This window comes from Homalodisca vitripennis, chromosome 7 (assembly GCF_021130785.1).
Source record: "Homalodisca vitripennis isolate AUS2020 chromosome 7, UT_GWSS_2.1, whole genome shotgun sequence".
Lineage (NCBI taxonomy): Eukaryota > Metazoa > Arthropoda > Insecta > Hemiptera > Cicadellidae > Homalodisca > Homalodisca vitripennis.
The window spans coordinates 40,300,408-40,318,626 of record NC_060213.1 but is presented as its reverse complement, the minus strand read 5'-3'; the positions used below and the strand labels follow the sequence as shown (position 1 = coordinate 40,318,626).

The 18,219-nt window shown below is 31.6% G+C and overlaps 1 protein-coding gene across 1 annotated transcript; it reads left to right on the top strand.

Moving 5' to 3' along the window:
- Window positions 1-1,604: 1,604 nt before the first annotated feature.
- LOC124365802 (neprilysin-2-like) lies at window positions 1,605-17,362 on the top strand. Its single transcript, XM_046821825.1, has 15 exons — window positions 1,605-1,716; window positions 2,091-2,135; window positions 4,415-4,521; window positions 5,906-6,047; window positions 7,808-8,022; window positions 8,155-8,331; window positions 8,481-8,698; window positions 8,921-9,079; window positions 10,394-10,537; window positions 12,490-12,586; window positions 14,288-14,456; window positions 14,707-14,825; window positions 14,916-15,047; window positions 15,127-15,293; window positions 15,380-17,362. Exons 1-15 carry the CDS (start codon window positions 1,650-1,652, stop codon window positions 15,552-15,554), a joined length of 2,133 nt encoding a protein of 710 aa, XP_046677781.1. The 5' UTR covers window positions 1,605-1,649; the 3' UTR covers window positions 15,555-17,362.
- Window positions 17,363-18,219: the final 857 nt, after the last annotated feature.

The window sequence follows — 18,219 nt, the reverse complement described above, 5'->3', positions numbered from 1 at the left end:
CATAAACGTGGAGATCATGGTAGTATGTTTTTTATGTGGGTCACTTATTTTAAATATATCTGAAAACGTTTGTCATGTTTGTTTCCGTAATCTGTATTCTTATAGCTTTTGCCACGCAATTGAAGGCCAAAATGTCAATCCATCCAGAAATATGGATCATTCAATATATTTATAAAATATATAAATAAAAAAATTTCATTAGATTGCTTTAGGTTATATTTTTATTTAGTGATTATTCAATATATTTATAAAATATATAAATAAAAAATTTCATTAGATTGCTTTAGGTTATATTTTTATTTACATATATTAGACCATAATATATCTGCAGAAAAAACGGAACTCAGACCCTAAATGTTGCTATGTACTACTACTTACTGTATCATTATATTAAGAAACCTGGTAAAGACACAATATTTACGCACAGCTTGGGTGAGTTTGCTAATAGATGTCTTAGCTAATAGATCATTCCAAGGTACACTTTTTCGTGGGTATTTTATAACATTTATTAAAATTGAAATGTTTCTTATAAATGTTAAGAAACTTTAAACATCATTTAATTTTACTCATCGTTTGATAACTCCTAAGGTTTCGTATTGGTGGCCATTTAAAAAAATAATATAAAATATAAATATGCACAATGATATAAATACGCATAAACGTAGTTTCTGAATCATAACTTAAAATTAAGCAGTTTTAGTAATATTAATACATATTAATATTATACTAAAAGTATACCTATAATATTATTACTTATAGTATTATTTTTTTATTCTAAATCTAAAAATAACGATGAAGTATAACTTAGCTTACAATTCCTGACGGAAAGGCTTGAAGGATGTAGATCCTAAGTTTTTAAAACGTTAGTAATAGATGACTAAGGTTTTTAGGAACGTTAACTTATTTTTCATTAGTACTGTTGCTATAGTTATCAATGAATAATATTCATGAGTTAATACGGTATTAATTTGAGGAGGTTTTTGCATAATTTCTTACTGTAATTACCGTAATTGAGTACAAAGAAAATTATTTTGGCTTAATTACAATTAAGTGTGAACAGCAAACAATTGGAAATTACTGTAAATAAATTAAAGTAATAAAGATGCATGTACTAAATTCTCAATTATTTATTCATAATTGATCTGGTATCCTAGTTTATAATAAAATAAGGGTTTTACAAAATGTTTCGTCTATCAGGTTTAATTTTTACGATGGAAGATTGTGAAATGAGACATTATTTTTCTTGACATTTTCCATAGGCGACACAAATAATCAGTAACACTATAATTTGAGATCTGCAATTGGTTATTTCTTTCCCATGTTAGGTCATGAAGATAAGATTGTCCTGAAAAATTTACACTTCTATAGTTTATAAGCAGAAAATTTAATTATAGTAGAACAATTATTAATTCCAAAAATATACTAAAACTGTTGCCAGTTAACATTTTAATATACGTTGTTAAGTTTAACAAATTATACAAATTTTAAATGAAACGGAACTTTCATATTTATGTAAACTGAAATTTTCTGCATGTGATTGTGCCATACTAAGATGTGTCAACCACGCGATGAACTAAACTTCTTATCTTCCCAATCTGTTTGTCGATAACGCAGCAAGTTATAAAGCAAGGCATTGTGATGCTAGTGATATGATTGGTGGGATCATAACAACTCCCATTATTTGTGTTACTTTGGTTTTAGTACGTGCTGCAACAGGTGAGTGTTCTGTCAACTCGATCATTATACTTTTTTAAAATTAAATATATTGGTTGGTTTAACGTGTAAATAAATACATAATTTAGCCTTCTATCTTTACTATATTTGAAATATTTAAGCTTATTGTTTGGACATTCTTTCACTATTATACAATACTCTAAAGTTTACACTTTGCGTGGAAAAAATGAAATGTATGGTGTGCTGATCAATATTAAATATAAAATGCAATAATATAAAGAATGGCTAATACAACACTACTAACTGTTAATCTGTGTACTTGTGCCAATAAAATTATATGTAATATATACCAACTTTTTACTTTATAGCTTGTCGTAATGTTTATTTAAAATTTTTATACAAAACATCGTTTCTAGGTAAAAGTACAGAAATATGCAGAACTGCAGAATGCATAAAGGCAGGTATGTATCCCGTTTGTATTACGTAAAACATTATTATTGCGATACTATTATACGAAAACATATTGTTTAACTGAAGTGTACTGTATTGTTCAAATACCGGCAATCAGGACTTTCTATGCATTACCAGTTTTATATAACAGGTCTGGACGTTCAATCGCGCTGGAAACTACGTTCCAGTGATATTTCTGTTTGATCTTTATTTTAAGCCAAACGTTTTCACATGCAGCAATACTACACAACAGATAACATTTAGAAACCTCACTGAAACAACTTTTCTAGCGCAATCTAACGGTAAGACCTTGTAAATATCCGTGGTGGAATATAAGATATCACTAGTAAATGGTGCTACTTGTTATCCTCAATAAGGGGTCTGGGTTTTTGGTTATTTCTGATTTTACTTTTTTAACGTCTTTAATCTATAAATAACTTAGTGTAAGACACAGTATTCCATTCAAATCAATTATAATTATTTATTTCAAAATTAGAAACAAATTTACTTAACCTAAAAATTTCAAAAGGACTAAAGATATCAGATAAAAACCCAAAACGAGTCAAATCTCTAACCCAATTACTTTCATTTTGAAAACTACAATATGGAACATCAGTTAAAGCCTCACAAATATTCCTAAGTGATAGTCTTGGAAGATATATCACATAAGTTAACCACATTAGTATCATTGAGATCTGAGAATAACATACCAGTAAAAGGAGTACTCTAGTATAATAGCGAAAAGGTTTTAAGTGAAGAGACATTTAACAACACGAATATCTATGTAAACGTTGGATTTTGGTTTTATTTACCTATGGACATTTTTTCAAGCAATTCAGGCCAATGAAGTAAAACTCTGTTGATAATGCTACAAAACCATTTAAGTGTATTTGTAAGGTTTATGTCTTTGAACAATTTTCTGTTATTTAGATAAACTGTACGTGATTCTTCTATTCCTTCATAACTCAAAACATTAGGGAGGTGTATGTGCTTGTATTTTAATTTTTTTATCACTTTAACTCAAAAAGTTTAAAAACTGCAAATACGAATACACCAATAATATTAAAATTGAATGTAATAAATTTATTTCTATATAAAATTTGATGACGCCAAAAACCGAATGAAAAATAACAGCTTAACTGAAAGGCTGTCATGAAGAAAAACTATGCTTGGTTTATAGATATAGGCAATGTCTCGCGTTTAATTCTTCTGAAAAACAGGTATACCAACTCTAATTATTTTTCCTTCACCTTCCATATACGAATGGTAAAAATTATTTCATGGAAGTTTTCATCATTTAAACTATAATTAAAAAATGTAATTGTGTGTGTGTGTGTTTTAATAACGTAAAAAGTCCTGGAATGTACCGAAATTTTACATGGACATTATTAAGATGCCTTGTTAACTAATAGATCTAATCCTATTTTCGCAAATCTTTCCAAGCTACGCCACACTGTTCTTTAATGCTCCATTTATGGATTTGACTTATTCCGAACATAGTAAATGTGTTGCTAATCACTTTTCAAAGTCAATAATGATAATAATTATTATTATTTTGACACATTTAAAAAGGCAATACTAAACGTTTGTTGTTATTTATTTGTCAAAGTCAGTTACATTTTATAAAATTCATGCTATGTGAAGAACCTTTCACTACTAAGTTGTATAAATTGGAACGCCGGCAGTCAAAATTAACTAATGCTTAAACTAATTCCGCGATATGCAGTCACATTGTGCAATATCACGTTACTCAACGCAAGAGGTTACACCATATAACGATCACGATTCTCGCCAGTCCTTAGCTGATCTGTGGATTAGCTATGAGATCATTCTTACTGAGAAACATCAGATCATTTCCTTTCCTTCGAATCTTGGACACATGTTAGCTTTAATAAGGGGGTTATAACTAATATAGTTACACACTTGCCAAACAACTATCACGACGATGAATAAATATCATGCATAGCTATTTTACCCTCCAAAAGTTATAGATTAGACAAAAATGAGTAGTAAAATTAAAAACACAATTCGTTGCGAAATAAGTTATAATTAATCTATACCTCATGTGAGGTAGGTTTGGCAGAACAATCACCAGCCATGGACATCTAACTCACCATTACGTACATTTCTCGACGCCTGTATTTTCTTCCGATAATTTGAACTTTACATAAAATATTTTCTCAATGAATGCCATTATATGTGTTGCTATCACCAAAAAATAATTTAAACTCATATTAGTAACCATTCAATAAAATATCGTTATATGGTTTTACCCATGTGCATTATACAGCAGGTACAATCTTGGGCAACATGGACTGCAGCGTAAACCCTTGTCAGGACTTCTACAGATTCGCCTGCGGAGGGTTCATCAACAGAACTGTTGTTCCGGAAGATAGAGTAAGAGTAATAATAATGTAAGATTAATTTATTATAATATTGAACGAATTTATGTGAAAAGAGTTTAAGACTATGTTTTCATACAAATTTTAGTTATTTTTATTGATTTTGTGAAAACCTTTCAATGAGGTTTAGCTGTTTATTGATACAGATATCAAACTTAGGAAAAGAGAAAGGATCATAACACTTAGTGAGTATACGACATTGACTCAGAGGGACATTGAAAATGAGTTTTGTGTAAGTTTGGGTGCTGTATATAAAATATTTATATAAAAAAATGAAACATGGTCCATTGAATTGTAGCAGAAAGAAAAGTGTGGAAGAAAACGAAAGACTACTACTCGAGATGAATGCTATCTTGTGCGTAATAGCAAATTTAATCCCATTAAAATAATTTATGACCTCCAGCAAGATTTATAAGAGGTTGGACTAAAATTCACGACTCAACGGTACGCAAACGACCGTAGAGGAAACAACTTCTGCCTGGGCTTGTGATGAATGTCCGACTGAATTGGGGGGCAAATAAGATTATGAAGCACAGAAGATTGGAGAAAAGTGTTATTCTCTGATAAGACACACTTCATTGTGGAGGGCCTGAGAAGAAAATTCATTCGAAAGGCAGTCAATGAATCACTTTCTGCTCGCCATTTTAACCAAACAGCTAAACATCCAACCTAGGAAATTTTCTAAGGCTGTTTTTCATACTCAGGAACCGGAACTCTTCTTTTTATTAAAGGTATGATGAACAGTGCAAAGTAAAAAGCATTACTGGGACAACGCTTAGCTATAGAGATTGACAAAGAGAACTATCCAAGCCGAAGAGACTGCAATTTTTCATCAAGACTCAGTTCCGTGCCATGTATAAAAAACTGATGAAATACTTCTAAGATAATAATATTACCCTTCTGGATTGGCCTTGGAATTCACTCGATCTTAATCATGTTGAGGATGTGTGTGGGTAATATGCAAGGCTAGGCTGCAAAAAGTGGACTGCATGACTAAGACGCTGGTAGCTGACTAATAATAACAAATAAATGCCCAAAACTTGTGGATTCCATGCCAGGAAGAGTCCAAAAAGTAAAAGGGGACATGTTCCATACTAATTGATGTATTCCACACTGATTAATTCTACTTGTTCACAATTAAAAAATTACAGTATTTTATGAATATATATTTATATTTATATATATATATATATATATATATATATATATATATATATATATATATTTATTTATTTATTTATTTTTAGAAATACCTGAAGAGTATACAAGGCTTAACCTTTATAACTTAACTCTACAAATACGTGTCTTACTATCTAACGTTCCATTTTTTCTATATTCATATTGTAACGTATACTTATTCAGTCCTGCTTGTTCCCCAGCACATGTGGACCGCAACCTCAGATATGGAATTAACAGTGTTGAAAAGGATAGCAGAGACGTTTAACTCCTCTTCGAACACAGAAGTTAGGCCTCGGTACTTCCGAATCGCTCAAAACTTTTACAAAAGTTGCATGAATGAAGGTAATGATTATCCTGTCATTGTACAATCAGAAGAACAATTATTTACCATTATACTCTATATACTGTATATAGTTATTTCTATTGTACTATAATATGATTTTGTACATATAATTTTCTTGTTATAATAATCGCCTTATTTATATTCAAACTTTATTATAATAATACAATATATTTAGAAAATCGTAATAATACAACTAATAATATCATTTTGACACATTATTGTTATTTAATTGGACACACACACACACACACACACACACACACACACACACACACACACACACACACACACACACATATATATATATATATATATATATATAACATAAAGGTTATTATTTTGAATCTTCTTAATGTTATTAATAATGGCTTAAGTGAGCTAGAAGGGACCTTTCGAAACTGAAATTAAAAATGTCTAGTCATTTATTGAATGATTACAGAACTAAAACACGAAGGGATTGTTCATTAGATAATAATATTATTAGTTAATTAGAAAGTTAACAGCTGGATCCCTGCAATCTTTGTACGTCTCTACAGTAGGAAAATTACCATTTGCAATACAAAAAGGTGAACCATGTTAATGGGAACAGAGTACCTGCTGAGAAAGTAAAGAATGAGGGAAAGGGAAACAACCCGTCCTTTCATTATTATCCCTACTACCCTAGCCCTATGTGCCTTTCCTCAACGATTTTTGCATTTCTAATTTTTAAACTCATATCCAAAATCAGCGTACACAGTAACTATTTTGCTGTGCATTTTCCGTGTACTGAAACGACCTAAATGTTAGAAACAAGTAAGTATTACCCTTAACTGAAATTCGATATATGGTGTTTTGTACGATTTAAAGTTTATATTCTTTTTACATTACTAAAGAAAAGTATAAGAATAAACTGCTGGTCAGAACTATAAACAAATATGAACTAACACGATTAAAGGTATATTATTGTACTAATGCTAAGCGTATAATAAATTTAAAATCTAGAAGAAATGTACCTAATAACGGTTCTTAGAAACATTCGGTTGTGAAAATTCTTGATCTCATACCAAAACGTCTTCCATAGAACCAGATCCTAACTTTATAAACTAAAAACGTGACATAAAAAGTTTTTTGGACAATTTACGTATTATGTACGATAGTTAAGTTGACAGATTAATAAGCATGTAATTATTTTTCATCCTTAATAGAAAGAAACAACAGTTTGAATATTGGCATATATCCTTTTTTCAGGTTTTATAAAACCAGCATTACGATAGAGTTCATTTAATAACAATTTCTTGTAATGGTGTGCAATGAACTAAGCTAAGTCGCATTTAATAACTAAATCTTTTAAAGGGCAAGTAAAGCTCTTGCATTTACTTAAGGTTCCGTGGTGACTAGATGAAGTACCAACCATTACACTACACAGGACACGAACTCTGAGTACCTCAAATGCACCCACCAGAGATGAAGGCAGATTTTTATTTTGTCATGTGATTGTGGAAGTTTTTTTAGTGGCAAATCTATTAAATCCCATTATGATAAATTACCTTACCTCCATCATATTCCAAAATCTAAATATTAAGGTATCGATAATTATCATAACAAACAGTAATTTTTTCACTTGTTTCCAAGTGTTCCGTATAACCACTAAACGAATAACACGATAGAACGTCTACATAATTCTTGATAACTCTGTATTGATTTCTGTTTATCGATTACACTAAGAATGTTATAAACCATTTTAGCGGAGTTCGTTTAGCATAACATATTTTGTCTACAGAAGCCATAGAAGAGAATGGTCTGGAAGGTATGAAACAACGGTTGGAGCTTTTAGGAGGTTGGCCTGTTCTTGACGAGTACGGGGTATGGGATGAGGATGACTTTGACTGGGTGAACACCACAGTTTTGCTTATGGATGAGGGCTGGTCTTCTGATATGCTCGTAGATCTCTGTATTGGGACAGATGCCAGAAATAATTCTAGGAGTCGTCTTCAGGTAATCGTATTTAGCACATTTAGCTGTAACTACATCAGATAGCTCTTCTCTTTAGACAGTTTTTAATAATTGGATCTACTTTAGTAAACATTAACTCTGTACACATTTCTTTTAACGATATTACAACTACAGATAAGTCAAGCTGACCTGGGGATTCCTCGGGAGTACCTTGTGCAAGGCCTGACGAATGAAATTGTCCAGACCTACTTTGAGCTGATGGTTGAGGTAGCAATGGAGTTTGGGGCACCGTTAAAATTCGCAACGGAAGAGCTCAGTGATGTTTTAATGTTCGAGATTGAACTTTCCAAGGTAGACCACTTTTCAGAATTGTTGTAACTCAAGTAGTTTCCTCTATTTTTCTGAGTTATAAGAGTGTTACAGAATACATCAAATGTTGTTTACATGTTACAACTCATTTACCTTTAGTGACACTACGATTTAATCTTCTCTACTTTTAGATTTCAGTGCCTCAAGAAGAAATGAGGGACCATTTCCGACTAAACAACCCAATATCCTTGTTTGAGCTGGAAGAGCAATTCCCTTTAGTAAACTGGAGTGTGCTGATACCTTGCAGTCTTGAAAAGTACGTGGTTGTCTCTCCTGAGGAAGTAGTGGATGTGGTGGTGCCCTCATACTTTCAGAAGCTTGGCCCTCTTGTGGAAAGAGTTGATAAGAGGTAACGTTTACTACTTTTAAACTAGTATTACGATATTGTAAAATTTATTTGTACGAAAAATTATGTGTTTATTTAAAAACTATTCAAACTGATTACATTCGATTCCAGATATCATAGACCATAATAGACAAACTTAAAATACCCCATGGAAATTTACTATTGCTATGGTTTTACTTTTAAAATTTACGACTTTACCATGACAATGTTGTAAATCTGGTCCAGGGTAGTAGCAAACTACATAATGTGGCATGTGGTGTACGAAAGCCTTCCCTTCTTGCCAAAGCGTGTCTCTCACATCCGCCGAAAGTTGATGGTCGCCCTCACAGGAGCTAAGAGATTCAGGCCAAGATGGGAGTTTTGCACAAACAGCTTGTTAGACAGGTAAGATGATGTGAGCAATGCAAAGTTTATAATTATTTATTAACTGGTGGCTCGTAGTAGCAATTGTTAATTTTTGCTAATTGTTCCTAAATAATCTTACAAGAATCTCGAGTCTATCTATTTCAATTAAACAGAACGCTGCAATCAATATGCAATGTGTTCATCAGTTTCCGGTGAAATTATTTAATTTGGAAAATCATTAATAATAGTCTACAGTTAGAATCTGTTTTCAAAAATAGCTTTTCCATACTAGTAGTATATTTATCAAATTACTATAAAGCTCATCTAGTATTAATGTTCACTACTTAGTTACGTAAAATATTTTATAAAAATAATTTTTTTTTGTCTGATAATTCATTAAACAACAAACAGTTTTTAATGCTGATTCACATTGGTTATCCGTTCAATAAAAATCACTGTCTATGTGGAACAGAATGTACCGCTTTTTTCATCTTCTTCAGAAAGTTCATGATTGTATCATAGATGTAGGGAGACACGATTACAGTTTGGAAAGTTTAAATTTAAAATGTATTCTCTTTGAAGATTTTCATGAATATAAACGCACAAAGGTATAGTTTACATCTTACTTCTTAACCTGATAGTTGTATGTCTATTTACTATATTAATTGATTGTTTCTAAAAATTTTAAGTTATGAGATATAAAATGTATATGGAATATGGAATTCTACTTTTAGGCTTATTTCATTTATTGTGTCAAAGGTTTTGCAAACATTTGGAGATGGTTGTCCAAGGAGACTAAGTAAGTAGCGTGCTAATTATCCTCTCTGATTACTTTATAAGGAACAGTGACTTACGTAGGAGGAAAAGTTGAAATTGGTTTGTACGTAGAATTGTTATAATCAAAATTCAATCATTTATGAAAATTGACAATCGGCTTAGTTGCATAAGAAAAGTTAGAACCCACAGTTTATTGTGCGTTCTGAATTAGTTAAGGATTCATTGTCTGAATAGTTATATATAGCTTTGTGAATCCAGCAGTACACAGAATTTAAAACCTATGCCACTTTGTGTTAGCGCGAGTGTTTTCGCGTTGGTTCAACTTCGGACACCATCCCACTTTTGGATTAAGAAGTGACTCTTAATGGACTCATGTTTACTATTCTAAATTATAAATTTCTCGGTGACCAATTTACTTACTGAATTCTAAAAGAGTTTATAAATATATAACCTTAAACATGAAGCAGTTGGAAGCTTTGCAATGCATAAAGGCCAATAGTGTCTTTTGAAAATGATGAAACATGTTTTGCAAATTTTAAACATACCAATGTAACAAAAGTGTTTATTTTCTTTTAGATTTGAACCAATAGTTGGAGCGATATATGTAAGGAAGTATTTTAAACCAAAATCCAAAAAGCAAGCTACACAAATGGTGACATTTATCCAAAAGGAATTTCTTAAGCTGATATCCGAAGTGTCTTGGTTGTCCAAGGAGACTAAGTGAGTAGCGTGCTCTGTAATTATCCTCTCTGATTAATTTATAAGGAGCAGTGACTTACCTAGGAGGAAATGTTGAAATTGGTTTGTACGTAGAATTTTTATAATCAAAATTCAATCATTTATGAAAATTGACAATCGGCTTAGTTGCATAAGAAAAGTTAGAACCCACAGTTTATTGTGCGTTCTGAATTAGTTTAAGTATTCTTTGTCTGAATAGTTATATAGCTTTGTGAATCCAGCAGTATACCGAATTTAATACATATGTCACTTTGTGTTAGCGCAAGTGTCTTCGCGTTGGTTCAACTTCGGATACCATCCCACATTTGGATTAAGAAGTGACTCTTAATGGACTCATGTGTACTAAACTAAATTTCATTATGGAGTTTAGAGTTTAAAATAAAAGTTCGACCCTACAAGTTAACTCATTAAAAAGTACCAAGTATAGGAAAAGTTACACAAAAAAACGCAAATATTTGTTTGTACTCAGGTGGGAAATAGAACAAAATGCCTAACAAACAAACCTAGTTGTCAATTCTAAATATAATAATACGCTTCAAGGGCCAAGAACCTACATTTTATAGCTAATGACTGTATTACAACATCTATAACATATGTCTTAGTCAATTAAAGGGCAAATGAGGTGTATAAAAGAAAAGTCAATATGCGAATAACCCAACTATGAGACGTTGTTTGGGGTACCTGATATTCAAACATATTAAATCCTCAACCGTAGTGGTTACGCAAAATGGAGTGGGGAATTTTAAAGGTCCCTTTTTGGGGTTCTTACCAATATTATCACAATTTGGTCCTTTAAGGTTTTAAATATTTTCAAAATTCCTTCAAGGTTGGTCATTATACGTCTAAAGTAATTTGCATATTATCCTGTTATAAATTCAGCCAGAATTTTAAAACTCTAGATATTCGTAATTTCTGTTACAAATGTAACAACGATTTATACCTAATAGACATGAAATGATTTAAAATTTCCGAACTACATACATGATATCTATGGTATATCCCATCTTATATCAATCTCAGTTAATAAAACACAATACTGAAATATAAGGTGTAGTAGCTTTCTGTAAAAGTTACACTGCATGTTAAACTAAAATGTTTAATCTTTGTATGGGAACCAACCGTATTCGAAAGTCTCACCTTCCCATGTATTTTAACTATTGTTTTTATGTTTTTATTGTTGCCAACGGTAACCCATAACAACGAAGTAAAAATAGCCACTTTTTGACATACAGATATAAAAACTCATAATGATTCGTCATTCACCATTTATAGACCGATGTAAGAGGCCTTAAAATTGCACACCAAATTTCAAAACCCTAGGTAAATTCGTTTGACAGTTACTGAGCCTACATACATACGGATCTCGATCATCAAAAACTGGTGGTCCTTAGCTCTAAGGACTTCTCCATATTTAGTTTCAATTGTTTCTAAAAGATCAATTAGTAAAAGAACTGTTCAAATCCCCTCCCCTTTCCGAAGTGTTTTTAAAGTAATTTTCTTCTCTGAGTCCTGTGTACTTAGTTCCAAACTTGTTCATTAAACAATATTTCATCAATATACGATGTATAGTTATTAAGGCCATGTTTTAGAATGGCTTGTACAGCAATAACGCCTGAAATATACTTTTACTGCGAATGTGCACCTCTTATAGGTATACGACTTTAAACCTGTTCTTGAATTTGAAATTAAATTACTTCATTGTGATTATCTAATGTAACTATGTAATTGTTGCAATGACTTTTATACTTTCTTACTCAAGGACTACACCACTGAATTTCTTTATGACTTATATTACTGAGTTAACCGTAAACTGCGTAGAAACTTAATAGTACATCTTAAATGTTATATTGGTGTATTAGAATAATCACTGAAAACATGATGTAAACTTAAATAGTTTACTGCATTCACACATAAATCAAATATCTTGTCGACAGGCATACCGCAATCAAGAAAGCATCCAACATATTTCACCACGTTGGCTATCCTGAGGAACTATTAGATGATGTAGAGTTGGATAGGTTCTACAAAAAGGTAAGAATATTATTTTTATATGCTTTGAAATTTCGGTAGAAAGGTTTTGCTAAAATCATTCTAATGTTTTTATTTTATTATATTTATGTCAATGTGTATTCACCCCAATTATGTATACATTGAACTACATGAAGAAGCAAGTAAGGACGTATCGTTATGAATTGAATAGAATCAATCAGCAGATATAATTTTTTCTCTATAACTACTCTAGATGTTTCTAAATCCATTTATAATATAAAAATAACATTAGTTAAATTCAGCAAGGAACGACAATAAAATAGGGATTACAGTATACAAGAATGTGAATAACACGACTCTATTTGGTACCACTGGAATCAAACATAATTCCGTGTACTTTTGGAGTCTACACTAAAAGAGCAACATGTTTTTTATGCACACAAGTAATTTTGTGGTCACATTAGTAACAAGGAACCTCAAGTTCAGGAAAAACCCAGCGATAACAGAGTATAGTTGTACAAATCCTAATACGCGCAGGAATTTACCAAAAGAACGTAATTACAAATGTTACATAGTATTACTCCGAAGACTATTTAAGGGAAGAATTTTAAAGGGGCATTTGAAACATAAAAGAGAAATTAAAAAACCATTAAGAACAGAAATAATTTAAATAAAGGACATAAATTAGGAACAAATTCATTAATTGAAAAGCTCTCATCCTGTAGTATAGAATCTGCGGTATTTGCTTGATTTAGTTTCCTTTGAATCAAAGTAAAATCCTTTGAAGCAAACAGAGACATCCAGAGGCTAGTAGATGCCCGGTTTTCCGAAAAGTTGAACATTTCCCATCAGAGAACAGCTAAAGGGTGGAAATTTGTTTGGAAAGACAACTTATAGGGTTAACCTTTGAATGAAGATTATGAGTTTATACAGGGTTTAACCTTCCGTATATCAAATGTGTAAGCAGTAAATGCTAGATTCTGTGGACCCAATGATCAACCAAAGTTGTCTTAAACCAAAATCTTCCGGAATGCAAGTGCTTCTAGAGGGTTTAAACTCCATATAGGGCTCCAAGTACATATTAATTCAAAACAGCAGTTTCTCTAGTCTGTTATCATTAGGCTGTTATAAAGGCACACATCCCAAGAGGCCACTATTTACTGTAACCAGTAGTTCAAAGCTTTCCACATACCAAAAATTCTTATGGTTATAAGCACCTGAATTTGTAAGCTTCTAAAACTGAAAACCTCTCTGCAATTTCATTACGTTGTACTATCCTAAAGTATCTAAAAGATCCAATCCTTCAGAAAATGTATACTTTCAATCACCGGGTAGGTGGGGATTAAGAGAATTAAGAGAATAGGGTATATAAAACGTAATAAAACCAGATATAAAAACTAATGGTTGGATTTCCCAGAAGTATTACACCTACTTCTCAGAAACTGGGAGATTCTAGAAACAATGTAATATGGGATGAACGGGTTTAGAGTCTTGCTTGAATAATTAATATAATCTAATAATTGTTAGCTATTGAGACAGCTTGGTGAGTTTGGGAGTGTACTGTGTGATAGTAATTTACAGGATTATAAGTTTTTGTGGTTTATTAGCCGGAATTTAGGAATTTCTAGTAAATTAGGTATCTTAAGAGGTCTCAATTATCTAGTGAGTTAAAAGATCTTAGTAGGTTTATTTGCATCTGAAAACCATTTTATATCAAAATTATGCGACCTTGATTTTGTACAGATGGAGATGACGAATGGAGATCTTATAAGAAATTTGTTGGCCGGACAGCAGTTTGAGAGTTACAGAGCTTTCAGTGAGCTACATCGGCCGTTCAACCAGACTCGCTGGGACTTGCATGCCGAGGTGACTGAGGTGAATGCTTATTACGTTAGCGACCAGAATAGTATAGGTGAGTCTGGTTAGTTTTTTTTATATAGGGGTATATAACGGGTGTAGTATTCTGTATTAATACGATGCAAACTAATTAACTATGGGTTAGGCTACTATTTTGAAGATTTATTATTAATTGAGAATTTTGAAACTTGAGACTTAAGTGTTTAATGTATATATATTATGAAAACGTCACACAAAAATTTAACTTTTAATGTTCAAAGAAATACATTTCTAGTATTTCTCCTTTAATATTTGTGTCTTTCCAGAAATTCCAGCAGGTATTCTGCAAGGCTTATTCTATTCACCAGATAGGCCAAATTACCTCAACTTCGGAGCGTTAGGATACGTAATTGCTCATGAGCTTCTTCACTCCGTGGATGATGAGGTAAAAAGTTCAGGTTTTACTCTATTATCAACTTACGGTTTTAATTGCCTTTGTACATGTACCTAATACTAACTTAATGATATCATTCAGGGCAAACAGTACGATAGCCGTGGAAATCTACACAATTGGTGGGACAGGTCAACCCAAAAAGAGTTTGACAAGAGAGCCAATGAACTGGTCAGAGAATACTCAAGCTATGTCGTCCCTGAAGTGAACATGACGGTAAGTCTCCTAATTGTCTTCAGAGATTGTAAGAATACACTTGGTAAAGTTCCTGAAGAGAGTGTGCTTGTTTGAACAGCTGAAAGGGGTGAACATACAAGGGGAAGTGATAGCAGACCACGGAGGACTTAAGGTGGCTTACAACGCGTACCACACCTGGGCCTCCCGCCACCCCCCTGAACCTGGCCTACCTCAGCTGGAGCACTTCTCGGCCAATCAGCTGTTCTGGCTCAGTGCTGCCAACAGGTAAAGGAATTAACACAACATATACTACAATAAACTACGGACACATTTTGATGTTGAAATATATAAAGAACTGTATCCTTTTACAGTTGGTGTACCAAGGAAAGAGAAGAAAGTCTTCGGTTAGGAGTAATGGTTGATGTCCATCCTCCTTCAGAGTTCAGAATAAATGGACCTTTTCGTCATTCCAGTTTATTTGCCCAGGATTGGAAATGTCCTCCAGGATCGTTCATGAATCTTCCAAATAAATACAACGTCTGGTAGAAGGTTGTATAGACTATTACCTATACATCTAATCATATTTCCGTTATACTAAATAATAAAAAATATAGTATTTTATTGAATCTAAACAAAACTCCTAAAACTAATTGTGTAAGGACACTTATATAGTTTTGAGCTTATATCCTAATAACTTGAATTGGCAAAATATATCAGAGTTTAAGTAAATTTTCATCATGTGCTATTTTTTTGGTTTAGACTTACTAGAAATTCGGAATTTGTTTGCGCTTTCATACTATTTTACATTACTCAGACGAATTTTTGAAATATATCTATATCTTAATATATTCGGTATATTGATTTAACGAGCAATAGCGAAGTTCGGACATGTTTTTACGCTTTCATACAATTTTACTTTTAAGAGAAATAGTGAAATATATTTTAATATATTTAATGTATTGATAGAGCGAATAAAAACGATCATCACTCCAGAAGCGGGGAAAATGTATTTTCTATCTGCATTACATATTTAAACTAAGGTATGGATTTTAAATTTTGCACGAAGCATCATTTATATATATATATATATATATAAGCAACCCAAGTTCGATTATAGTCCAAGAGATTTGATTGAGCTTTAGCAAATAATATTACATTGATCTAATGTGTAACCATGACGCCAACTAGTAAATACAGAATAAATAATGTAAATAGATTATGATCATATAAGATTTTAACATGTGACATGTTTAAAGAGTAAAAAGAAAAAATAATGTAATTTTTTCTCAAGCAAATAATAAATTGTAATGCATCTTAATAAAATCAGTGTAATTGTATTTTAATAGAATGTTATTTTTATATTTTTGGGTAAGAGAGATAACCCCCTGTGTATGGAATATGGAATTCTACTTTTAGGCTTATTTAATTTATCGTGTAAAAAGGTTATACAAATATTTAGAGATGGTAGGAGACAGATAGTGGTGTTTATCTTTGAAAGCTTTTTAATAAAATTAAAATACGTGTAGTGTTGAACTTCTTAAAAAAAAGGCAAACTAAGGTATAATATACCCATTTAAGAAGATCGAATATATAATAACAATCATTTGAATATTATATTCAAGTTTAATTTCTATAGGTTAGGTATGAAAAGAATTGTTTTTATCGTGCTTGTTTCAAGTAAAACAGTTTTGGATTTAGCCAACTTTATAGAAAGTATAAAGAACGAAAATGTAACTCCCTCTCGACTGTATTTACGAGGGCGGCCCTGTTTTCTCACCCGTTTGCTCTTGTTAACGTTTTTTACTTTAAAAACTCCGATTATTTAGTATCAGTGTCTTGTTATAAATCTGCCTAGAGTTCAGTTTTCCTACATAACCACAACTACTAAATTAATTAACTGAAGCAATATAACACTCAAATGAGTTTTATATGTCACTACTCCGTTTTTTTTAATTATAATTAATCATGAAATCGCATGTGTTAGCAAAGGGTGATGCCGTGTCCACAGATGATCTAACTTATAATAATTAGTCTGCAGTATACATCATTACTAGCGTGTTATATAAAGGTCATGTGATCATCCAGCAAGCCTATTGTAGATAATTTTACAAGAAAATGTTTTGCTGAAAAATAACTGATACGAATAATAACATTTATATTGTTGTTATATTGGTTTAGCGTTATTTTATATACGTTAGATACAAGTGCGGTTAAATAAACAACTTTAGGATACATTTATGTCGTCAAATCGTTTAGTACTTTATACGAGTACATCATGATTTGTGTTCATAGTTCATGATATGTATGTAATATAAATATGCTTTTGATTATTTAAATATACTTTTTTAGAAAGATATTTTTTTAGTTTTTTCCTAAGTTGTGCATAATCTATACCGCAATAGCCACTCTCGTTCAAACAATACTTGAGAAAACGTCTTACCTATTTCGCCATATCAATTTATTAACTTCCATATCGTGTGTTTTCCTTTCTTTTAATATATTAACATTTTATATTTCTAAAGTGAGTTTAAATTTGTAATTTATCTGAATTAACTCAACTTAGAATAGAAAAACTTTTCCATACATTGAAATAATAAATAAATATAGCTTGTAATTTGGGAATAAGGAGATATCCAATGCAGTTATGACATACGACATCCTGGAGCAGTACGAGTGTCACGTGACTTGCATAGATAATCCCGCACCAGACTGTACTGATGCTTGATCTTGATCTATTTCTTTGCTCATAAACGTTGAATCCATACTTTGTATTTTTGTTTCTATTTCTGACGAAAGACAACATTTCAAAATAAAACAAATTAATATCTGTTTGAAAGACAAACTTTCACATAATATCTGTATTTCACATATATACTATTAGTGTTTTAGTACCTTTATAAAACAAAACATTATAAATACGACTACAAGAAAACAAAGAACATTAACACATAAAATCAAACTTAAATACATGCTGTGACACAACTTGTATAATGAATATTAATTCAATTAAAAGAATAAAATCATATCAATATATACAATTATATAACAATCTAATGATGTATCACTGTGCGTTTATGTGTCCGTTACTTAGTCATGAAAAAATTACTGGACCAATTACTGAAATTTTTCTTAGTCCTCACAATTAGGCCTATTCCCATTTCGAAAATCACTTCGGGCTACGCCTCGCGGACCTGGAAAATCCACTTGGCTT